Below are 19,354 nucleotides of genomic sequence, written 5' to 3' on the forward strand. Positions count from 1 at the left end.
GTCATAAAAGAGCCAAGGTTGCCTACCCCTGGCCTAGGCCTAGGCCGCTTTATGACTTGTGGACTTCAACTCCCAGAATTCCTGAGCCAGCCATGCTGAGGGGAAAGGGAGAGGTTTCCAAGCTGAGCCATGCTGGCTCAGGAATTCTGGGAGTTGAAGTCCATGAGTCATAAAAGAGCCAAGGTTGCCTACCCCTGGCCTAGGCCTAGGCCGCTTTATGACTTGTGGACTTCAACTCCCAGAATTCCTGAGCCAGCCATGCTGAGGGGAAAGGGAGAGGTTTCCAAGCTGAGCCATGCTGGCTCAGGAATTCTGGGAGTTGAAGTCCACGAGTCATAAAAGAGCCATGGTTGCCTACCCCTGGCTTTGAGGGTGTCCAGCCACCCTGTTCTTTACTGGCATGGTTTCCTTTTACTGCTAACTCTTGCCAACAGGTAGTTCTCAACTTACAACCACAATTGAGCCTGTAGTGTATGCGTCTTAAAGCATACACAGGATGTCAGCACAGCAGGGGGCTGGACAGCTCCGGGCTATAACCGCTTTTGGCGGGAAAGCCTGAATGGAGCAAGCCTGACAGCTCCGGGGCATGGTCAGCTTTGGCGGGAAGCCAGGGTTTAAATCTATTGGCAACCTGCACTGGCGGGAAGCCCAGGTTTGAATCTATTGGTTGTGATTCACCTGGGCAGGTATAAAGAGACGCCAGGTAACCCCTGTAGTCCAGCTTCGTTCCTGACCTCAGTAAAGAAGTTACTACCCAGCTCAGTGTTTGTCTCTCTGTGTGACCACGCGACATTTCAGAGCCCAAAATGTTTGATACTGAGGGATTTCTGAGACATTGAGCATTTCTGACAAATTGAGCTTTGACCCATTTTACGGCCTTCCCTGCAAAAGACGTTAAGTGAAACACTGCGGTTGTTAAGTTACTCACACGGTTGTTAAGTGAATCTGGCTTCCCCCATTGGCTTCGCTTCTCAGAAGGTCACAAAAGGGGATCACATGATCCGGGACACTGCAACCCTTGTAAAGATGAGTCAGCTGCCAAAGTGTCTGGATTTTGATCACATGACCCTGGGGATGCTGCAGTGGTCATAAGCATGAAAAAAAACACATAAGTCATAAGTCACTTTTTTCAGTGTCGTCGTAACTTCGGTCACTAAATGAACTGTGGTAAAGCAAGGACTTCCTGTAATTGCTTTCTCCAGTGAATTGCCCCACATGACATGGTCAAAGCGAAAGGCAGTTTCGTGAAGTTGCTGATTTCAGGAAATATCTTTCCAGATGGATGAAGGATCAACAAATAAATACTTTATCCCCGGGAAAGGCAGGAGGAAGAAATTAGATTATACCAATAGTTTATATAAACTCTAGGGAGTATGTGCCCCAACAATAAGCACAATTTATTAGGCAATTAACTAAGTTGGGAGAATACAAATTCTTAGAAGGCTTGGAGAAGTTGCCCATGTGTTCTTGCTTGTATGCCTGTAAGCAGCTATTTCGGCAAACATTCTTGTTATATTAGGGTTTGAGAATTTTACAATAAATATCCACTGCGTTACATCGACTTTTGGATAGTGAAATGATGCGTTTGATTTATGCTTTTCGTAAATAGAAGAGTTTCAGAAATTTTATGCATATAAATTAGGAGGAGGAGGAAGGGGAGCCGGCTATATTTTTGCTTTATAAGATAAATGGCAGCTTTTCTAAGAGATATATATGAGGTTGAAAGTTGATCTGCGTCCTGTAACTGTGAAGCTTGTGGCTTGTCTAAAACTGAGTTACATTTTTTTAAAAAAATGTTTTTCAAACAAAAACAGTCCTACAGGCTTTCTTTTAGGGCTTTGATCAAACATGGGAGAATATTATTACACGTGTTCTCTTTTTCGAATGATTTGCTTTTATAGGAAACAAATCTTGCCTGTTCAAAGTCTCGACTCTGAAAAACATGATGTCAAAGGTGGGGAAAAGAATCTAGGACGAATATTTGTTTTAATTAATGCTACACTGACGGCAACTGGAGAAAAATCGATTTTGCTATCTACCTCTGTTTTAAAAGGAGTATTTAATTCATGCTGTCTGCAGCGGTTACAGATGGATTCAAGCTAGTGTGAAAACTGCTCTGGCATTTATTTAGGCTGGTGGTGGGGGGAAATGTACCCCAATACAGCCTTTGAATATTAGGGATATAGTAATTTCATCTTTGGTCATCTTAATAATTGAAATATGTGTCTCCCCCATCTTTGGTTGAATTTGTAACCTGTTTCTAGTCTGGATTGTTTAATAAAATATTCCAAAGCAGAAAAATGGACACAGAAAAATAAAAAAATAAGCATCAGGGAATACTCAAAGATTTTTTTTATTTAATTGGTTGATAGATCCCGTGGCCTACAGTTGTAGTATCAGTCTTCTTCTTCTTCTTCTTCTTCTTCTTCTTCTTCTTCTTCTTCTTCTTCTTCTTCTTCTTCTTCTTCTTCTTCTTCTTCTTCTTCTTCTTCTTCTTCTTCTTCTTCTTCTTCTCCTCCTCCTCCTCCTCCTTCTCCTTCTCCTTCTTCATCATCTTCACCACTTCTTCTTCTTCTTCTTCTTCTTCTTCTTCTTCTTCTTCTTCTTCTTCTTCTTCTTCTTCTTCTTCTTCTTCTTCTTCTTCGCTCTTGTGGTTCAAACAGGATTTATTGCTCATGCCTACAAGTATCTTGTTAACTAAAGTTTAATTCTAAATTAATTATTCTCCTCCTCTCTTTCTTCTTCATCTTTTCTTCTTCCTCCTCCTCATTTTTTCTTTCTTTCTTTCTTTCTTTCTTTCTTTCTTTCTTTCCTTTCTTTCTTTCTTTCTTTCTCTTTCTTTTTCTTCCTTTCTCCTCCCTCCTCCTCCTCCTCCTCTCCTCCTCCTCCTCCTCCTCCTCCTCCTCCTCCTCCTTCTTCTTCCTCCTCCTCCTCCTCTCCCCCTTCTCCTCCTTCTTCTCCTTCTTTCTTCTTCCTCCCTCCTTTTCTTCCCCCTCTTCCTCTCCCCCTCCCTTCGTCCTCCCCCTCTTTCTTCTTCTTCCTCCTCCTCTTCCTCCTCTCCCCTTCCTCCTCCTCCTCCTCCTTCGTTCTCCTCCTCCTGCTCCTCCTCTCCTCCTCCTCCCCCTCCTCTCTCTGCTAAATTTATATGCATAAAATTTCTGAAACCCTTACAATTATGTTTCTCCAGCATTAATACCAACATTGAGAATAACAGTATCTGTTAGCTTCCAAAATCTAGTCCAGGGAACAATAAAGAAATCCATTTAATGAATGCTCGCCAAGGGGCCGCTAATATTCACTGCCCCACCCTCTCAAAAAAACCCACACCATTAGATACGGGTGCAGCAGCTGCTTTAGTTCATCATTCTCTGCTTCCCACCTCATCACCTCCTTCCATTTCTGGTTATCTGACCGTACCCTTCATTCATTCTTTTTGTCATGTGATGCCCTTTCCCTCAGCTATTTAAAGGACAACGGGAACTTGACTTAAGCCACAGAGCTGAGATTGGACTTAAGTACTGTATCAAGTCGTGGCTGGACAAGGCGGCATCATGAATAAATGTGTAAGTCTTGTTTTTGGAACCAAAATTCCCAGCACAAGCTTGCAAGATGTAGATTGTTCTCCTGGAGAGGAATTGGTTGGTTGTTGATTGACAGCCACACGTGTGGTTTTGCCTCTTTCTGGGTGTTGCTCGCTTGCCTTGAGACGGACAGCCACCTTAATCTTTTGCAGCAAAAATAAAAATGACTCAGGTTAGATTTTAAAAATTGCCTCCTTTATTCTGGCATTGGGTTTGAGGATCAGAGTCCCCACTTCCTTAAGATGTTTTGATGCTTCTCTTAATCGTTTCTGCTGTATTGTTTCTTTTTTTGTATAAAAACCTCATCCTTTGTGCTTATTAATCAGGCTGCCTTCTATTATTAATATAGAGTTTTATCAATACGCAAGCTATTTTTCAACAACAACAAAAAAAAACATCTTGCGCACACCGTACAAGCTTATATGGGAATAAATGGATGCTTAATACGTGCAGATTTATTTGTGTGTGTCCGCATTCTAACCGAAGATAGAAGTTAATTATTTTAAAGTTTTTTCTACAAACTTGGGCTTGGAAACAGAATGTTCTAATTTCATCCTTTAACCTGGATTATACTGATGGCCTATTTATTTAAATATTCAGCCATTCTGGGCTCTAGTCCCAAACATTTCCACCACCCAAGTTCTCCAGCCATCCTGATTCGGTTTGATGAAAGAGAATGTGTTTCCAAAAATCATTGTAAAGAAGGGAATTCCGGAGAAATTGTCCTGCGCGGAGTGAAGGGTTTGTGTTTCTTTTGTTATGCAGGGATCAAGGGAGGGGTACAGTTGGGGTTGAATGAATACCATATTCTTCATTATATAGCAGTGACGGCAAACCTTTTAGAGACCGAGCGCCCAAACTGCAACCCAAAACCCACTTATGTATGGCCGGGTGCTGGGTGGGCGTGGCCCACAGGGTGGACGTGGCCCACGGAGCAGGTGGGGCTACGGTAGTCATGGCAGCACAGGTGGGTGTGGCCAGGATGGGCGTGGCCACCTCAGGAGTGATCCCTGTGGGGGCTGGGCAGGGTTGGGGGAGATCCGGGGAGGGGCATCTCTGGCGGGTGGGGCAGTGGGCAGAAGGCTCGTCCTGGAGGGAGAGGCAAGGGAGGGGGCAGGGCAGGGGGTTGCCATTGTCATGGGGCAAGGCAAGGCGAGCAGGGGCCAGGGCAGGGGCTGGTTGCAGACAAAGGGGAGCTCCGTTGAGGAGGAGGAGATGGAAGATGGTTTAAGCAAGCTTTGCAACCGTAGTGCAAAACAAAACAAAGGCGCTTCGTGGGTAATCTCAAAGCACGACAAGACACCACCCAGCAGGTAGGAGGGGAATAAAAATCAAACAGGCCCCCCCCACCGCCACCAATCCTCAACAGAAATGCTCTCGACAACGAAAGCCTCGGAAAGCAGGATGAAAAATCCGAAAAGTGACAAGGAAAAAAAAAGTTAAAACAGAAGAGTGTCTCAGAACACCTGCATTAGCAGATGCGACTGATATAAAATCTGGATAAAGAATGGTCAGCAAAGCAAATATAGCAGGGTACCACCTGTGGTATATTGGCACCTGGCAGGTGGTACGCGACCATCCTAGAAAAGTGGTAGCGGGGGAGGGGAATGAGCTGAACCAGGGGCAGCACCACACAAGCCTGAGTGAGAGACGGCTGGAGCTGCAGGGCTGTCAGGGCTCAGAAGAAGCGCCAGGATCAGCGCCAGGCTCCAGCTGGTGGTACTCAGATGTTGCTATATCCTAAAAGTGGTACAATGGGTGAAAAGGTTGAAAAGCCCTGATTTACAGCCCTCTCTAAGTGGTTTGCAGAGTCAGCATCCTGACCCCCAACAATCTGGGTTTTCATTTTACTGACCTCGGGAGGATAGAAGGCTGAGTTAACTTTGAGCCGGTCAGCATCGAACTGCCGAATGAATCCCTGGCAGTCAGCAGAGGTAGCCTGCAGTTCTGCATTCTAACCACTGTACCATCACAGCTTGGAAAGCCAAGATGGTACAAATAGTCCTAGGCGCCTTGGGTGCAATCTCAAAACAACCGAAGCACCCACTTGCATACCATCGGCATCGACAAAATCCCCTTCAGTCAATTGCGAAAGGCAGCTTTACTCAGGGCAGCTGACATCCTGTGATGATACTTTTAACACCATCAAACATCAACAAATCCTTTCGGTGTGGGGTGTTTGTGTGTGTGTGAGAGAGAGAAATAATAATAATAATAATAATAATAATAATAATAATAATAATAATAATAATAATAATAATAATAATAATAATAATAATATTTGTATACCGCCCTTCTCCCAAAGGACTCAGGGCGGTGAACAGGGCAAACATATAAAAATACAAAGATACAAAAGTTAAAAAAGAACACAATGCCCAAGCTAAAACAATAAATAGATATATTAAAAACAACAATAAAATCCCAACCCATCCCCCATCAGGCCAGGCCGGCTTGTTCGAACAAGTGTGTCTTCAGATCGCGTCGGAAGGAGCGAAGGTCGGGCGCCATCCGGAGCTCGACCGGCAACCGATTCCATAAATCCGGGGCGCCCACAGAGAAGGACCTCCCCCTGGGGGCCACCAGACGACATTCTCTGACCGGTGGCACCCTGAGGAGGCCCTCTCTGTGGGAACGCACAGGGCGGAGGGAAGTTGATGCCGGCAGCAGGTGATCCCTGAGGTACTCCGGACCCAGCAAGGTTTTAATACCAGCAAGGTTTTCATCCACATATTGTCAGGTACAAGGAGTCAGAATGATGCTGTGAGCTGATCAGAGAAGGTTTTTTTTTTAAATTTATTGCTACTTACCTCTTTACAAGAGTTTCACCAGATTAACTTCACCCTCTTGAGAACAAAACAGATAAACTCTCCAAGGATTTGGGGGAAGGGGTGTCAGGTCTCCTTGGCTTCCTCCCCTGCAGGGATTCCAGGCTACGCAATCTCTTAACTCTTCCCCCACTGAAGCTGCAGATTCCATTACACACTTATGGACCGGGGCAGGGCTTTTCAACCTTTTCACCCATTGTACCGCTTTTAGGCTATGGCAACATCCGAGTACCACCAGTCGCCTAGCTAGGTGTCAAAAACTCGATGACCCAAAAAAAAAGGGGGAAAAAGTGATGAAGTACAGGTAGTCCTCGTCTTACAACAGTTTGCTTAGTGACTGTTCGAAGTGACAATGGCACTGGAAAAAGTGCCCCCTAAGCCATAGCTGAGCAAGACACCTTCCTGCCCGCCGGGCGGTGCTCTTCCTCCTGTCCGAGGTTTTCATTCTTGTGAGCATTTCTGTTGAGGATTGGCAGTGGGGATGGGGTGGGGGGGGGTGTTTGGTTTTTATTCCTCCCCATCTGCTGGGTGGTTACAGCAGGTTTTGGTCACTTCACATGACCCTGGGACACTGTGACCGTCATAAATATGAATCAGTTGCAAGCATCTGAATGTAAATCACAAGACCCTGGAGATGCTGCAACATTCCAGCTGATTGGCGCTTCTTCTGGGCTCAGAAGCGCCAGGATCAGCTCCGAGTTCCAGTTGGAGCCTGGTGCTGATCCTGGTGCTTCCGCTGAGCCCTGACAGCCCTGCAGCTCCAGCCGTCTCTTGCTTAGGTTTGTGCGGTGCTGCCACCGGTTCAGCTCATTCCCCTCCCCCGCTACCACTTTTCTAGGATGGTCGCGTACCACCTGCCAGGTGCCAATGTACCACAGGTGGTACCCGTACCACTGGTTGAAAACCACTGGACTGGTGGATAGTCCTTAACATATCTAGGAGGGAGATCCAATCCACACAGCCTCCAGGTATGGCTGCAAAGAGACCTCAATCCCTGTTTGCTACTTCCCTCTCATCATCAGCCCACTGCTAAGGTAGCCAGAAGATGGCTTTATGGGTTCTTGTACAGAAGTGGTGCTTTCCACATTAAGCCAGGATAGCAGCTTCTCTGTGGACAATGTAGAGCATATGGAAAAAGGGAACTTGAGATGATGTCACGGAGTTGTGCGATTCTTTGATTCCAGATCATCAACAAGTCCATTGTGGGACCACGTCTTTTGACGTTGTTATTGGACCCTGTGCCTCTTTCACATTTCAGATTGGACTGGGAAGGAGACCGGCCTACACCTAGCTTCTGCCTGTCCACCTGTCTGTCAGTCGGTCGGTCTGTCTGTTTGTCTCTCCTAAAACAAGATGGCTGACCAACCTGAAATTGTCTCTCTATCTCTTCTAAAACAGGCCGATGGATTAACCTTAAAATTAGCTGCTGTCTCAAATGAATAGAATAGAATAGAATAGAATAGAATAGAATAGAATAGAATAGAATAGAATAGAATAGAATAGAATAGAATAGAATAGAGGGATAGAATAGAATAGAATAGAATAGAATAGAATCTGGAAGGGACCTTGGAGTTCTTCTAGTCTAGCCCCCTGCTCAAGAAGGAGAACCTACACCATCTCAGACAAGTGATTCTCTAGTCTTAAAAATCTCCGGTGATGGAGCGCCCACGATTTCTGGTGGCAAGCTGTTCCACTGGTTGATTGTCCTCACTGTCAGGAAGTTTCTCCTTAATTCCAGGTTGCTTCTCTCCTTGATCTGTTTGAAATGAGAAATCCTGTAAACCCAAATGCTTGAATGGCTTGATGGAGGAGCCCACGCCCCTTATCAGTCATTTAAAAATGTCCAATTTTCCCCCTTTTTCTAGGGAATGACTGCTACACATTTTAAGGTTCATCCTGGAGAATCGCTCAAAGTGAAGGGGACAATTTTACCAGACTGCAAAGAGTAAGAGAAAGAATTGGGGCAAGGTTTCATGGAATGGCATGTGTGTGTGTGTGTGTGTGTGTATATATGTGTATGTGTGTTTGTGTGTGGGGAGGGAGGGCTGTTTGGCCTTCCCTTCAAGTCCCAGAAGTAAAAAGGGGTCACGATAAACATTACAGTTAAATATAATTTCAGTTAAGCCTATTGCAGTTGAGGTGATTTATCCGGTAACCCTTTTTCCAAATGACAAATTTTTATTGACAGGCATAAACTTTTGCGAGCTGCAGCTCAAAAATCTTTATTCCTGTTAATAAAATCTGGAGTTAGAGAAGGAACTATCGGTCTCCTGTTTTTTTAAAAAACCCCTAGACTTTCAACCTTGGCAACTTTAAAACAGGTGAATTTCTGGGAGGGGAATGCTGGCTGGGGAATTCTGGGAGGGGAATGCTGGCTGGGGAATTCTGGGAGGGGAATGCTGGCTGGGGAATTCTGGGAGTTGAAGTCCACACATTTTAAAGCTACCAGGGTCGAAAAGCACTGCCATAGACTAACATGACTCTCCTAACATGTGCTGAGGAGTTCCTATATTTGTTAATTAAGCATTAGGGCCGCAGGGGAATAAATTTTGGAGGGAATCCTGCAGCCAGTCAAACTTTAAAGGGGGAGCCAGCAGCCTTAAGGCGGTACTATATGGCCTGCCCTCCTTTTGTTTTAAAATTCCCCAGCAAATTTCCTTGCCCCTCAGCAGAGAGCAGCTTTGCCCACCCACCCACATGTCCAAAGAAGTTTTCCAGATGCTCTCCAGACATTCCTGGCAGGCCTCTGTCTTGTGCAGAAGTGTTACAGCCATCAATCGTCTTCATATCCTTTTTTTTTTTAGCCTGGGGAGATTAGGAGACACAAAGCCTTTACCAAAATAGCTTTTCGATCCCCTCTCCCTGAAACTCCCGGATGTGTTGTGGCTTCTCTGATGTTTGCAATTCCACCCTCAGATTCGAGATAAACCTGGGCAAAGACTGCAACAACCTGGTGCTCCACTTCAACCCACGCTTTGACTGCAAGGGGGATGTGAACACACTGGTGTGTAACTCCAGGCGAGCCAGTGGATGGGAAGAGGAGCAAAGGCCACTTGAATTCCCTTTCCATCACAACTGTGAGACTGAGGTGAGGACCTAGCACCCGTGTTTTCCCGAAAATAAGAGCTATCCCGAAAATAAGACCTAGCTTCATTTTTAGGCATGCACCTAATATAAACTCTAACCCCCCCAAATAAGACCTAGTTTTGGGGCGAGGCGCACGCATAAAAATCAAGCTCGGGCAGGGATGAAGGGCTGGAGCTGCCCTATGCGACCTGCACTCACTTACCTTAGGACCGCTGCAATGAGGCCTCCCACACCCCGACACCTGTCCCGCTGCAGCCCGAGTTCTTCTGCAGCCGTTTGCAGCCACACGGCATGTGGCGCATCATGCTGCTGCTGCTGCCGTCCATGGCAGGAGGCCGCGTGGCTCGTCAGCCAATCGCGCCACTCATAGCCGAAGCTGGTCGCATCGATTGCGCTGCTGCCGCCATTCACGGCACAAGGCTTGTTGTGGTGTGATCAGCACGATGAGGTTCACGCTGTGGGGGCTGGCAGCAGCGTGTTCGACACGATCAGAGCAACAAGCCACGTGGTCTCCTGCCGTGAGTGGCGGCAGTGGCACGATGTGCCACATGGCGTGCAGCTGCAAGTGGCTGCAGAACTCAGGCGGCGGCGCGATAGGTGTCAGGGCGTGGGAAGCGTGGCTGCGGCAGCCCTAAGGTAAGCGGGTAAGACATCTCCCGAAAATAAGACCTGGTGCCTCTTTTGGAGGCAAAAGAAAATATAAGATCGGGTCTTATTATCGGGGAAAAACAGTAGCAGGACATCAGATGTGAAGTGGGGGAGGGGGTCACCAGAGCAGAAGCTGTCTGTCATGCACACCAGGGAGGAACTGTGTAAATAGGAAGACTAATGTGTTATCTATGGCAGTTCCACTTATACAGGAATCCGTCGACGGACAAACGTTTGTTTAGTGATCATTCCAATTTACAACTGCAATGAAAAATTGACTTATGACCGTTTTTCACACTTACGACCAGGGCAACATCTCCATGGTCTCGAGATCAAATTGGGATGCTTGGAAACTGGCATGTATTTATGACCGTTGCAGTGTCCTGGAGTTATGTGATCACCTTTTGCGACTTACAAGTTGCAGGATGCTTGTGTGTATTCAGCATGAACTAGCTGTTTTTTGTTTGTTTATTTAAAAAAAATTGGTGTTTTAGTAAGTAAAGATCACATAAGCCATAAACTATGGTGGTTTACAGTGGCTGCCTTGTAGAAATTTGAAAGTGTATGAAATACAGCTGCGACGACGCCATGTACGAATCAAACCATGGAAAATTCAGTCAGAGCAATCTGCCTTAATCAAGGTGCCATCCAGATGTGCAAACTACAACTTCCAAAGTCCTCTAGCTACTGTGGCCATTGCTAAGGATTCTGGGAACTAATTCCATGCTTCTACAGGCACTAGGTTGGTGAGGGTGAGCTTCATGCCTTTATTGGAGACTTCCTATAAAAGAGATTTTTGGAAAATTGTCCCAGTGATCTTTCTGCTTTATCATAAAAATAATCTAGGCAGTACTGTTTAAGATCTTAAAGTTCTTTACATACAGATATCTAAGTAAAGAGGGAGTATGTAAATATGTAAAGAGGGAGTAATTACTGTACAGTGTAATTCAGTGTTTCTTAATCTTGGAAACTTTAAGATGTGTGGACTTCAATTCCCAGAATTCCCCAGCCAGCAAAGCTGGCTGGGAAATTCTGGGAATTTAAGTCCACACGTTTTAACGGTGCCAAAGTTGAGAAACACTGCTGTAACTATTAGTTCATACACAGGAAACATCTGTGAATCATTTAATTCATCAACATTACACTATCTCTAAGAAAATGTGTCTCATGATCCATGTATCAGGACAGAACTTTAGAACAGAGGTCCCCAACCTATGCACTGCAGCTTATTGGCCATCAGGCTGCCTGAGTGTCTGGTCTCTGCGCGCACGTGCACCCATGTGCAGAGCCCCACTCGTCACCAGAGTCACCGTGGATGTTCATGGCCCCACTTGCATGAGCGTTGTCACAGGTGTTTGTGGCCCTATTCTCACAAGTGTCATTGCGGGCATTGGTGGCCCCACTCATGGAAACATCGCCGCACCATTGTGGGCATTTGTGGCTCCAATCATATGAGAGTGAGAGCATTTGCGGCCCTACTTGTGCAAGCGTTGCCGCCCCAGTCACACGAGCAACAGGTGTTTGTGAGTGCACATTTTACCCTTCCCACAGAAACCATCCCTTCTTTCCTCCCTCTCCCCGCTCTGTGCCCTCAACCGTGAAAGGTTGGGGAACCCTGCTTTAGATGGAACTTCTTTCACTGCACCATGCAATTCTCCAGAACAGTGGTGGGATTCAAACATGTGAACAACCAGATCTCTGTGTGGATGCTGCTTCTGGAAGTCCATTCTGGGCCTCGACAATAAAAAATTAGGTACCAGTTCTACCAGTTCTGTGGTGGCTCAGTGGGTTAGGACGCTGAGCTTGTCGATCAGAAGGTCGGCAGTTTGGAGGGTCGAATTCTGAGTGCCGCGTAACAGAGTGAGTGCCTGTTACTCGTCCCAGCTTCTGCCAACCTAGCAGTTCGAAAGCACGTAAAAAATGCAAGTAGAAAAATAGGGACCACTCCGGTGGGAAGGTAACAGCGTTCTGTGCGCCTCTGGCGTCTAGTCATGCCGGCCACATGACCAGGGAGACATCCTCGGACAAGCGCCGGCTCTTCGGCTTTGAAATGGAGATGAGCACCGGCCCCTAGAGTCAAAAACGACTAGCACGCATGTGCGGGGGAACCTTTACCTTTTACCTCTGCCAAAGCGGTGCGAACCAGCTGAATCCCACCACTGCATGTAAGGTCTACTCTAATCTCTATCCTAGATTAGAACCTAATGCGATGCCGTAGTGCAAAACATGGCTGTGATAAGCCACACATTCAGAACGTAAGAGCACCAATGCGACTTTGATAGCCAGGATCAATTCTTGATTTTCCTTTGTTTTGATGTCTTCCAGATCACCTTCACTTTTGCAGAGCAGGATATCCGGGTCAAAATCGAAGGGAGTGAAGAAATAGTCTTCCCCAACCGGCTGGGACTTAATCTCATCGATTATCTTGCAGTGGAAGGAGACTTCAGAATTAAGTCTGTGACATTTCCCTGAACACAGACTGTCTCTCCTCTGGTCTCATTCTGTAGTCCAATGGAATCGGTTGTTCCCAAACAAGTTAACACAATTTTCTGAAATTTGTGCATTCCTTTCACCTTTGCTTTTGTCAAAGCAGCCATGTGGACTCCTCGAATTTTCACCATCTTTCCTGCCGATCTCTCCTCACGATCCATTTCTTGGCTGTGCTGTGACTGGGCTCATTTTTCCAAGAAATAAAGACCTACTAAAGATACAGTTGTGGTTCATTTTGTGGAAAATCAGGATTTCTTCTATATCAGAGGTCACCAACCTTTTGGGCACCAGGGACCTGTTCCGTGGAGAGAGGTTTTTCCGTGGACTGGAGAGTGCGTGGTTTTGTGTGCTGCCTGCATCTTGCAGATGGGGCTTTGCTTGTTTGTGCGGGCCGGTTGCTGCCATGCTGCGGACCGGTACTGGTCCACAGCCTGGGGGTGGAGACCCCTGCTCTACATGTTGCCTGTTGCAGGTGGAATCTGGGTCTTCTGCAGTGCTTTTTTTGTAAAAGAAAAAGGTGCTGGAACTCACACGTCATACAACCCGCCTTGCCTACCCTACAAGGTTCCATCCAAAAAAGGTGCCGGAACTACGTTCTGAGCGTTCTTTGAGAAAAAATGCCCTGGTCTTCTGAAGTGTCACAACATTTCAGAGATCTTTGCTAAACTTATAAAAAAACCAAATCACAACAGTTTTCGTGAGATCAATAGAACTGCTGAGATAGATGTATGCACAGACAGTCCTCCACTTACAACAGTTTGTTTAATGACCGTTTGAAGTTACAGCAGGACTGAAAAAGGGACTTATGGCCATTTTTCACACTTACAACCATTGCCGCATTCCATGGTCACGAGATCAAAATTCAGACGTTTGGCAACTGACTCATATTTATGACGGTTGCAGTGTCCCAGGGTCATGCGACCCCCTTTTGTAACCTTCTGATAAACAACGTCGATGGAAAAGCCAGATTCACATAATAACTGTGTTATTAACTTAAGAACTGTAGTTATTCACTTAACAATGGTGGCAAGAAAGGACGTACAATGGGGCAAAACTCACTTAATGAATGTCTCGCTTAGCCACAGCAATTTTGGGGCTCAGCTGTGGTCGTAAGTCAAGAACTATCTGTAGTTGCACCATTTATGGTATGAGAGGACAATGCCCCCTATTTCTAAAACAGTCTTATTATCGGATCTGCCAACATTAATAATAATAATAATAATAATAATAATAATAATAATAATAATAATAATAATAATACAGTTGGAAGGGACCTTGGAGGTCATCTAGTCCAACCCCCTGCTCAGGCAGGAAAAACCTATACCATTTCGGACAAATGGCTCTCCAGTCTCTTCTTAAAAACTTCCAGTGTTGGAGCATTCACAGCATCTGGAGGCAGGTTGTTCCACTGGTTAATTGTTCTCACTGTCAGGAAGTTTCTCCTTAGTTCTAGGTTGCTTCTCTCTTTGGTTAGTTTCCATCCATTGCTTCTTGTCCTGCCTTCAGGCGCTCTGGAGAATAACTTGACTCCCTCTTCTTTGGGGCAGCCCCTGAGATACTGGAACACTGCTATCATGTCCCCCCTCGTCCTTCTCTTCCTTAAACTAGACATACCCAATTCCAGCAACCATTCTTTATATGTTTTAGCCTGCAGTCCCCTCATTATCTTTGTTGCACTTCTCTGTACTCTTTCTAGAGTCTCAACATCTTTTTTATATCTTGATGACCAAAACTGGGTGCAGTATTTCAAGTGTGGCCTTACCAAGGCCTTGTAAAGTGGTATTAACACTTCACGTGATCTTGATTCTGTCCCTGTTAATGTAGCCTAGCACTGTGTTGGCCTTTTTGGCAGCTGCAGCACACGGCTGGCTCCTATTTAAGTGATATATTTCTGAAATATCTTTTCTCAATAGGGGAGGCCTCATAATTGATGGCATTACTAATCAGTAGGCACTCGGGCAAATCAGCCATCAATAGGCACAGAGAGGTAGACAATAGCTATAACACGATAACATAAAAAGCTCTACATAGTGAAAGTCAGCTACACAGTGGAATGGTGGAAGTGCAACGAGGCAGTCTAACAACTTTTCCTTTCACTCACTCTGCCTTCTGGAACTGGTATGTGTGCCAAATGCGTGGCTTGTTGAGAGGATGGGGGTGGGCAAAACAAAGGGGGTCTGCAGCTGTCCCAGTGCTCAAACAGGGAAACGGCCTTAGCCACAAAAGCATTTGCTGCCTCTTGGCTGAATCCACTCAATGGAAACAGCTGGGATCTTTCTTCCAGTAATCCCAACATACTTTCACACTGAGAACAGGGACAAAAATCCATCCTCCTGCATTTGCTTCTGTGCTGCAATGGCTGTGCCCTGCCAGTGCGATGTAATTCTGGCTTTTCAGGCGTAGAAGTGGGCTATAAAGTCAGGCTGATGTGGAAATACTGGCTACAGGAGTAAGTTTAAGTTTAAGTTTATTGAATTTATATAAGCCTCCCCCCTCAGAGCTTATAACATTCCAGCGGACACTGAATTTTAAATATTGAATATTTAAATACAACGTTAGAAGGGTTCAGACTTGGCGGCTAATATTACAGATTTCCTAGTTTTTGCTTTGTCTTTTGTGGCAATTCTCTAGATTCAAATATGTGAACAACCGGTTCTCTGTGTGGATGCCACTTCTGGAAGTCCGTTCTGGGCCTGGGCAACAAAAAATTAGCTTCCGGATCTGCCGAAGTGGTGCGAACTGGCTGAATCCCCCCACTGACTCTAGAAGCATCTATTTAGGGATATTTAGGGATCCAGTGGTTAAGGTACCAAGCTAGAAACCAGGAGACTGTGAGTTCTAGTCCTGCCTTAAGCATGAAAGCCGGCTGGGCGACTTTGAACCAATTACCAGGAGACGGTGAGTTCTAGTCCCACCTCAGGCACGAAAGCCAGCTGGGTGACTTTGTGCCCGTCATTCTGTTTCAGCTGTTCTCCCTCACAAGTTTGTTGTGAGGAAAATAGGAGGAGGAAGGTGTGTTGGATTTGTTTGCAGCCTTGAATTATTTGTAACGATGGGATATGCCTAAATAAAAATATTCATTTTGCATCAATTAATCTAAAGTTAGTGTATTGTAGTCCATGCAGGGGTAGGCAACCTTGGCTCTTTTATGACTCGTGGACTTCAACTCCCAGAATTCCTGAGCCAGCCACGCTGAGGGGAAAGAGAGAGTTTCCATGCTGAGTCATGCTGGCTCAGGAATTCTGGGAGTTGAAGTCCACGAGTCATAAAAGAGCCAAGGTTGCCTACCCCTAAATTCTAGAGCTTTCTGCAGTGAAATAAGGTTGATAATAACAGGTGGATTTTCTTAAAGTAGCTTCATCTTGCTATAAGCTTTCCAGTAACAGTTCCTTTTGAATTATTGATTTGTCAGTTCTTTACAAGCTCCATTGCTCTTCCCCTCCTATACGTTTTGGAGAACAAGGATCTCTGTTTGGGCCATCTCAGTTGAAGCAGATTTTTTTTTTAATCCCATTTATATCCCGCCCTTCTCCGAAGACTCAGGGCGGCTTACAATCTAAGAAGCACAAATCAATGTGCTTAGCAATAGCCTTCATTCTATGTATATGCCTGCTTATTAGGGCTTTCGGGGGCCCCCAAGCGGCATTATTACAAAGTCAGCTTAATTGCCCCCAACAATCTGGGTCCTCATTTTACCTACCTGGGAAGGATGGAAGGCTGAGTCAACCTTGAGCCTGGTGGGACTCGAACCTGCACTAATTGCAGGCAGCTGGTGTTACTTAAGGAGGCATTAGCCCACTGCTCCACCAAGGATTTTGTTCCTCTTTGCTCTGTAAAGTACTGTATGAAATCTGCTTTTTACCATACGAAAAGGGTTCTTTCCCTGCCTATCTATCTTATTCTCAGGATGCTTTTATAATATCCAAATTTCTCTCGGTGATGTTTTGGAAGTGATTTCATAGCAGGAAGTAGTGGAGCTCACTAACCGTGGCCGTGTTTTCTGTTCTACATCTTCATCTGGATCGTTGACTCTTCTGATCTGGAAAAGGCCCATGGGAGATTACAGGCAGTCCTCAACTGACAACAGTTGGTTTAGTGACGGTTCTAAGTTACAACGGTCCTGAAAAAAAGTGACTAGTGATGGTTTTTCACACTTTATCACCGTTGCAGCATCCCCATGGTCACGGGATCAAAATTTGGATGCTTGACAACTGATTCATATTTATTTATTTTTATTCATTTATTTTATTTTATTACATTTATATACCGCCCTTTCCTGGAGGACTCAGGGCGGTTTACAGGGTAATTAAAAACCAAAAATACAAAAGTTAAGACCAAGTTTAAAAAAGATTAAATTTATCCCTGTATAAATAAAACCCCAATTAAAATAAATTAATCCTCAGCCTGGGCCGGAGAGCTCGAAGAGCCAGGTCTTCAGGCCCTGGCGGAATGAACGGAGGTCGGGGGCAGTCCTCAGCTCCACTGGCAGCTGGTTCCAAAGGGCAGGCGCCCCCACAGAGAAGGCCCTATCCCTGGGTGTCGTCCGCCGGCAATCTCTTACCGGTGGCACCCTGAGAAGACCCTCCCTGTGGGAGCGCACTGGGCGAAGGGAACTTGATGCCGGCAGCAGGTGTTCCCTCAGATATCCCGGACAGTTATGACGGTTGTAACGTTCCGGGGGGGTGGGGGCACATGATCCCCTTTTGTGACCTTCTGACAAGCAAGGTCAATGGGGAAGCCGGATTTGCTTAACAACCCTGTTAGTAACTTAACAACTGCAGTGATTTCACTTGACCACTGTGGCAAGAAGGGTTGAAAAATCGGGCCAAGCTCACTTAGGAAATGTCTCACTTAGCAACACAAATGTGGTCATATGTTGAGGCTTATTTTGAGCAGGGGGTTGGACTAGATGACCTCCAAGGTCCCTTCCAACTAATTATTATTATTATTATTATTATTATTATTATTATTATTATTATTATTATTATTATTACTATTACATATATAATAGCGGGGGGTGTCACAGAGGGAAGTGGAAAATTTGCAAAATACATTTCATTCTTCCTGGCCCTTTGCTTGAGACTGTCAAGACATTAAATTACGCATGCTCTTGTTTATCAAAAATGTAGGTCCACGTGTATCACGTCCTGAAGATTTCAGCACAGCGTGGTTTTGTAGCCTTATCTATGGCGCGGAATAAGGTGATTGGAGGAGAGATTGGAAAGCGAAAAAACAAGATGCTTTGAGTATAAAGAAGGGAGCGTGATCAACCCCTTAGGCGACTGGGAGTTCTAGTCCCGACTTAAGCATGAAAGCCAGCTGGGTGACTTTGGGCCACTCACTCACTCTCTCTCACACCAACCCACCTCACAGGGTTGTTGAGGAAAAAAAAAACCAGGAGAATATTATGTAGGTTTGCTGCCTTGGGTTACTTATAAAGTAGTAAAGGTGAGGAAAATAAATAAAAATATACCACCAATGTTCATCTACTAAAGCAGAGTACACATCCTTAAATTCTCAAAAAATATCCTCCCTCACAAACTTAGAAGAATAACAGAGCTGGAAGGGACTTTGGAAGTTTTCTAGTCCAAGCCCCTGCTCCAGCAGGAAACCCTATACCATTTCAGACAAATGGTTATCCAGTTTCTTCTTAAAAACCTTTAGGAGCACCCACAACTTCTGGAGGCAAGTCATCCCACTGATGAATTGTTCTGTCAGGAAATTTCTCCTTAGTTCTAGATTGGATCTCTCCTTGATTAGTTTCCATCCGTTGCTTCTTGTCCTGCCTTCAGGCGCTTTGGAGAATAGCTTGACTCCCTCTTCTTTGGGGCAGCCCCTGAGATATTGGAACACGGCTATCATGTCACCCCCCTCGTCCTTCTCTTCATTAAACTAGACATACCCAGTTCCAGCAACCGTTCTTTATATGTTTTAGCCTCCAGTCCCCTGATCATCTTTGTTGCCCTTCTCTGCACTCTTTCTAGAGTCTCAAACATCTTTTTTACATCGTGGGGACCAAAACTGGATGCAGTATTCCAAGTGTGGCCTTACCAAGGCGTTGTAAAGTGGTATTAACACTTCACAAGATCTTGATTCTATCCCTCTGTTAATGCAACCTAGCACTGTGTTGGCTCTTTTGGCAGCTGCAGCGCACGGCTGGCTCATATTTAAGTGATTGTCCACTAGGACTCCGAGATCCCTCTCGCATTTGCTACTGCTGAACCAGCTACCACTTATTCTATATACCTGTGCATCTCTGCAGTGTCCATCCCGGAAGTGAATCTTGCACGAAACGAATGTAAGTTACACTTGCACCACGAACAATTGAAGAGAACGTTTAATCTTTAATGGTTTCCAAGAAGACATTACCACTCCATTGCCAATGGTCATTCCTAACATAACTCTGCCCACCCCAACAATCATGCCAATGAACAGCACAGCCCTCCCAAACAATCACATTCTTCCTTTAGCCAGGCAAACAATCCATGTACAAGACTAAAACCGTGTTTCACGCTCCCCACTCCCATAGCACTCCATCCAGCGAGATCAACAGGCACAATTTTTAAAGGGTGGCTCAAGTTTTAACATTTGCCGATTGTTCGTCCACAGTCGTTCTTGCCCACTGGCCTTGGAGCAAGCCAAATCATCTCTGGCGGACAATTTCACAAACAGTTATAAATAAGGTAAGGCATTGGTGTTATTCCTGCACCATTTTGAGTCCCC

The 19,354-nt window shown here is 45.4% G+C and overlaps 1 protein-coding gene across 1 annotated transcript; it reads left to right on the plus strand.

The window, feature by feature from the left end:
- Positions 1-3,475: 3,475 nt before the first annotated feature.
- LOC310643132 (16 kDa beta-galactoside-binding lectin-like) lies at positions 3,476-12,842 on the plus strand. The gene is made up of 4 exons (XM_083367214.1): positions 3,476-3,563; positions 8,272-8,351; positions 9,323-9,494; positions 12,467-12,842. The coding sequence occupies exons 1-4, from the start codon at positions 3,552-3,554 to the stop codon at positions 12,611-12,613; spliced, it is 411 nt and encodes a 136-aa protein (XP_083223340.1). The 5' UTR covers positions 3,476-3,551; the 3' UTR covers positions 12,614-12,842.
- The last annotated feature ends 6,512 nt before the right edge of the window (positions 12,843-19,354 follow it).

The sequence above is a fragment of the Vipera ursinii genome, assembly GCF_947247035.1.
Source record: "Vipera ursinii genome assembly, chromosome: 7".
In the NCBI taxonomy this organism is placed as follows: Eukaryota; Metazoa; Chordata; class Lepidosauria; order Squamata; family Viperidae; genus Vipera; species Vipera ursinii.

Bases quoted from the DNA above. Each gene is read 5' to 3' on its own strand.
- LOC310643132 (XM_083367214.1), top strand. The intron at 8,352-9,322 runs GTAAGAGAAAGA...TTCCACCCTCAG, and splicing joins ATTTTACCAGACTGCAAAGA to ATTCGAGATAAACCTGGGCA. The intron at 9,495-12,466 runs GTGAGGACCTAG...GATGTCTTCCAG, and splicing joins ATCACAACTGTGAGACTGAG to ATCACCTTCACTTTTGCAGA.